The sequence below is a fragment of the Corticium candelabrum genome, chromosome 10 (genome assembly GCF_963422355.1).
Source record: "Corticium candelabrum chromosome 10, ooCorCand1.1, whole genome shotgun sequence".
In the NCBI taxonomy this organism is placed as follows: domain Eukaryota; kingdom Metazoa; phylum Porifera; class Homoscleromorpha; order Homosclerophorida; family Plakinidae; genus Corticium; species Corticium candelabrum.
The window spans coordinates 7862770-7867769 of record NC_085094.1 but is presented as its reverse complement, the minus strand read 5'-3'; the positions used below and the strand labels follow the sequence as shown (position 1 = coordinate 7867769).

Below are 5000 nucleotides of genomic sequence, written 5' to 3'. Positions count from 1 at the left end.
CTACAGGAGGAAGAAGCGGCCAGTAAACGAGTCAAGCGAACCCCCTACGTTTGACTACAATCGTGTGTTGTCTTTATGTACATGTATGTCGTATACGATACTCAAACGGCATGAAGTCAAGCTTGAAGTTGATTCATTTATCATACACTCAAGCAACTTCAGTATTCAATAATTATCATATTGTGTTGTGAGTTGCTGTAACTGTATAATTAATTAATGCAGAAGAATGAATAGAGAAGCACTACAGTGCTAACCCTCCGGGTGCCATAGCTACTGTATATGTAGGTCATGCGTCACATGACCGGCCTATACTGTTTTCACACGTCGGTAAATGAGTGCATGTGGAGCAGATGGGCTGACCCAGTGGCATCTGATTTTAACCACTACACAGTGGGTTTCTTACAGCACTTGCTGTGCGTCAAATCAGACTGAAATGGGACCAAACAAAACACAACATGACAGACTAACGAAACAGACTGTCTGACTACATGAGTGATGCCAGTGGCACTGAATTATGCTGCGGCGTGTTCGACTTTAGATGTTGAATGTACACTTGTTGTCTAATTCGTTGCAGATACACGTTGCTCTCCATGTTCCCTTCTTGCATAGGTTCGTGGCTCCTGATAGGAATTTGCCGCTTGGGTCATATGTGGCCTCCAACTGAACACAATCACAAGTGAAATGCAATTGAGTAGTTGAGTTGGTGGATTGTCTGTCTATCTGTCTGTCTGTTTGTCTTGTTTATCTGTCTGTCTGTCTGTTTGTCTGTCTGTTTTGTTTGTCTGTCTGTCGGATTGTCTCTCTGTTTGTCTGTCTGTCTGTCTCTTTGTCTGTCTGTCTCTTTGTCTGTCTCTGTGTCTGTCTGTCTGTCTGTCTGCCTTGTTTGTCTGTCTGTCGGATTGTTTGTCTGTCTGTATCTTTGTCTGTCTGTTTGTCTTGTTTGTCTGTCTGTCGGATTGTCTGTCTGTTTGTCTGTCTGTTTCTTTGTCTGTCTGTCTGTCTGTCTGTCCAATAGATACATTTTCAACATTGAAATCTACATTCAACACAACTGAGCAACTCTGCTGTCCCAATCGCACATAATCTCTACCAAACTAAAACTCTATAGAAACCAGCCCTATATAGGGCTGTACAGTAAGGCACATTAATAATTGTGTATATTGTTCATTCTCTTCACTTTCCTTGTATGTTCCAGTAAGCGGGATGTCTTCCTGGAAATCACTCTAGCGTTACATTGTTGTAACTGAACTGATAAACGTTGTCTCCAATATGTTGTAAAATTGGATGCATTCTGATGACTGTCCTCATCATAAGACATGAGAGAAAGAGTCTTTAAAAACTGTTGAGCCTCATCACCCCATCTGCCATAATGTTCAAATACCAAAGGGATTGCTGTTGGTGCATACCCTCCTGGTAGCAGTTGGGAGTCTGTCTGTCTGTCTGTCTGTCTGTCTGTCTGTCTGTCTCTCTTGTCAGTCTGTCTGTCTTGTCTGTCTGTCTGTCTGTCTTGTCTGTCTGTCTGTCTGTCATCATATATTTTCGAACACAAGACTATATTACATTTCAGCGAAATGGTATCTTGTCCATAATCTACACACAATACTTTACTAAGAATAAGCTTTAAACTACAAGCATGTCTGTCTGTCTGTCTGTCCTTTTGTCTGGCCGCCTGTCTGGGTCAAACAGACATACCCGCAATTGCTCCGATCCATCAGGCAAATCGACCACCTCTTTGGTCACACTTTTGACATCAACCATAGGGACCTAACACACAGACAAACGGTTTACACTTTGCCTCCTTCAGACAGCAAGTGACATCTTGTACTTACGTCTATCTCATCAGTAAGCATTCTGTGAATTTCATGATTAGATGCATGAGGTACAAACCCTCCAAACGCAGACAAGTTCTTTACACAAAAATAAGAAAACAGTGAAGTCCAGCCAATACACAAACTAACAAGCATATCACGTGACTACAAATTAAAAATTGCAACAAATTACATTATATTAAGCAAATAGATTATTTTATTTATTTACCAATAATTTTTAATTAATAATAAATTTATTTAAATTTTACAATTATTAATTATTATTAATATTTAATATATTAATATTAATTATTATTAATATTTAATTTATTAATATTTATTAATCTCAAATTTGTCTATGTAACTTCTTACAGTTTTGTCTGTCTGTCTAAGAAAAGTCTTTACGCATGGAGCTCCAACCACCTCTAAACTCAGACAACATTAGAATACAAGACAATATGGTAAGCTAATGCTCTTGGGTTGCTCACCGTTGCCACAGTTTACTCCACCGAAGCATGTGGTGCATATGCACTTTCCATTTTCCTGATTGCAGTGACGATTGTTGCAGTCGCAACTCATATCACACAAATCGCCCCAAAGTCCAAGCGCACAAGCTGTAAACAAGACCAACAAGGTAAACCCCGCCTAGTGGGCGTGGCTAACGCGTTGCGCATTTTCTCGCGCAAAAACAGCAGCAAACAGCTTGCTCTAGACTAGTATAGATATTGCGTGATAATATACTTTTCTTCACGGGTGTTGCTTCAGAGCTCATTTCAAATCCGCTTCCGCTGCCGCTTCCACTTCCGCTTCCACTAGTACTGTTGTCTGTCTGTCCACTGCACTCTCTGTAGGTGAGCAATAACAAAGCGTGTATAAGAAAGAGTCGCATTTTGAAGCGTTGTGAAACGTCGACACAATCAAGATTTAATTAAATTAATGACGTCATGTGTTGCTATAGAGATAAAGGAACAAAGCAAAACAGTCACGTGTGACACTTTTATCTATTAGAGTGAAGGTAAGAGTATTAAGCACGCGTTTGTCTATGTTAATATTTTGTACTCAAGCTTTTATCAACTTAATTCATTAAATTCAGAGTATTTTAGACTACGATTGCGCATATTATGGTTTGGCAAACGAGGCACCTATTTGTAATCACGTGACTTGCTGGTTGTCACAGATACGGCAAGCTGTCATGGCTACTCAGGCTTCTAAGAAAGAGAAAGACCCCGTCAATATCGTACACCAGAACGCCATCCTGTGCGAGACGATAATGAAAGAGCAACGACATCAGAAGCTCTACACGTCCTACAGCGTGAATCCCTACAACAAAAGTAGGAAAGACTTTCGGACGCAATTCTCACTTTTTCTATCGTTTGTGAGGAGTCTGATTGTTAATTATAGTGTATACGCTCAGTGGGAAACCTAATTCAGTGCATGACTCAGAAGATGGCGAGGCTGATGGTAAGGAAATTTGTGTTCGGAATAGTCTCGCGTGGCCAGACCCTGCCGCCGCGTCCCAAATAGGCATACAGGCGGGACGTGCAAGTACGCGAAATTGTGGTCTGGGTACGCGAGGCTTTTTTTTTTTTTTTTTTTTTTTTTAATTTTATAAAGTGCTTTCGTTATTTATGTTTTTATGTTTTTTGTTGTAGAAACGTTTTTGAAAATATTTCGGAGCGCACAAGAGACACCGAAACAGAAGTATGAATTTCCAAAGACGGAAGCACAAGAAATTGGATGGGATACAACACCATTGGTATGCAAAAGATCATTGTGGTTGTGTGTGTGTGTGTGTGTGTGTGTGTGTGTGTGTGTGTGTGTGTGTGTGTGTGTGTGAGCAATTTGCATTTTAGGTAAATCCTCGGAGGGATGATCGACGTCTCAATTGGCCCAGAAAAAATTCGGAAATAACAAAATACATGGATGCTGCATGGAAACTCAAAGAACAGACTGAAAATTTAAACTAGAAAGATTAATGCTGCACAAAGAATTTAAGACAATAGTTGATATTAAACCATTAGTTCAGTAAACAGTGAGGACAAAATCATAAGTGTGAGTCAACGGGAGTGTACAGCACATTAATGAAGTGGCTGAGTTGTGTGTGTGTGTGTGTGTGTGTGTGTGTGTGTGTGTGCATGTGTGTGTGTGTGTGTGTGTGTGTGTGTGTGTGTGTGTGTGTGTGTGTGTGTGTGCGCGCATGACAAACACTTACACGATGTCAAAAGACAATGTAGCACAATTTTACTAAACTACCTCTGCATTCATTCTGGATTTGCCACATAGACATATCAATCTACTCAACAGATTCTTCTATGGACACTAAACCCATTCAATCTACATATATATCCCTATTGTTCCTTCTTCTCACTCTCATCCCTGTCATCACCATCTTCACCACCTTCTCTATCATCACCCTCCAGTTTTCTAAACAAAACAAGTTTGACTGCTTTCTCAATGTAATTGAACGGATCCTGCATGTGAAGGACGATTGTCGACGTGCGAAGCAACACAAAGAAAGTTGCTGCGGCCAGCATCAGTTCCTGTTGTGGTATTAGAATAAGTTTCTGATCTTGCATGCAGTAGACTATACTGACAAGTAGAGAAGCCTTGAAAATGCTGCAGAAATGCATTAATTAAGTCGAGAAGAGGCAGAGAGACGGGGCTGGGTATTTGAGGTCTTACGGTGAAGGTTTGACGAGTTCGTGTTGCCATGCTGTTGGAGCTCCTCGGATGAGTTGTTCGACCGTTTTTGCCCACCTTGTTCCGCTTGCTAACATTAGAGAATGTCAGAGAACAGGAAAACTTTGTGTACTAATGATGTTATTTGAGTATGAAACTGTTCTTATTTATTAAATCAAGCAAGTAAGTATGTCTGCCTGGTAGTCTGTCTGTCTGTCTGTCTGTCTGTCTCTCTGCCTGTTTGTTCGTCTGTCTGTCTGTATGTATGCATGCATGTCCGTCTGTCTGTTTGTTTGTCTGCTTGCCTGTTTGTCCGTCTGTCTGTCTGTTTATCCGTCTGTCTGTCTGTTTGTCCGTCCGTCTGTCTGTCTGTCTGTCTGTCTGTTTGTCCGTCTGTTTGTCCGTCTGTCTCTCTGTCTGTTTGTCCGTCTGTCTGTCTGTCTGTTTGGCTGTCTGTCTGTTTGGCTGTCTGTCTGTCTGTCTGGGTCAAACAATGCTACCTCAGTTTCCACA

General features: G+C 41.0%; 4 protein-coding genes across 4 annotated transcripts in view; 2 read left to right on the top strand and 2 right to left on the bottom strand.

Moving 5' to 3' along the window:
- Positions 1 to 238, top strand: part of LOC134185457 (kinesin-like protein KIF2A) — a 12711-nt gene extending 12473 nt beyond the window's left edge. Inside the window, exon 25 of the mRNA XM_062653243.1 lies at positions 1 to 238. This exon is cut by the window's left edge and continues 26 nt beyond it. Coding sequence (XP_062509227.1) covers positions 1 to 54 — 54 coding nt within the window. The 3' untranslated portion in view covers positions 55 to 238.
- A 116-nt stretch (positions 239 to 354) lies between these two features.
- LOC134185458 (uncharacterized) lies at positions 355 to 2766 on the bottom strand. Its single transcript, XM_062653244.1, has 6 exons — positions 2550 to 2766; positions 2297 to 2422; positions 2181 to 2233; positions 1830 to 1907; positions 1693 to 1764; positions 355 to 660 (listed from the first exon to the last, which is right to left on the bottom strand). The coding sequence occupies exons 1-6, from the start codon at positions 2695 to 2697 to the stop codon at positions 535 to 537; spliced, it is 603 nt and encodes a 200-aa protein (XP_062509228.1). The 5' UTR covers positions 2698 to 2766; the 3' UTR covers positions 355 to 534.
- A 201-nt stretch (positions 2767 to 2967) lies between these two features.
- Positions 2968 to 3858, top strand: LOC134185459 (cilia- and flagella-associated protein 144-like). Its single transcript, XM_062653245.1, has 4 exons — positions 2968 to 3139; positions 3210 to 3269; positions 3461 to 3564; positions 3662 to 3858. Exons 1-4 carry the CDS (start codon positions 3001 to 3003, stop codon positions 3773 to 3775), a joined length of 417 nt encoding a protein of 138 aa, XP_062509229.1. The 5' UTR covers positions 2968 to 3000; the 3' UTR covers positions 3776 to 3858.
- Positions 3859 to 4034: 176 nt separating this feature from the next.
- LOC134185867 (trimeric intracellular cation channel type 1B.2-like) overlaps positions 4035 to 5000 on the bottom strand; it is a 3558-nt gene continuing 2592 nt past the window's right edge. The window contains exons 4-5 of the mRNA XM_062653753.1: positions 4491 to 4578; positions 4035 to 4424 (exon numbers count right to left, since the gene is read on the bottom strand). Coding sequence (XP_062509737.1) covers positions 4157 to 4424; positions 4491 to 4578 — 356 coding nt within the window. The 3' untranslated portion in view covers positions 4035 to 4156. The remainder of the gene's footprint in view (positions 4425 to 4490; positions 4579 to 5000) is intronic.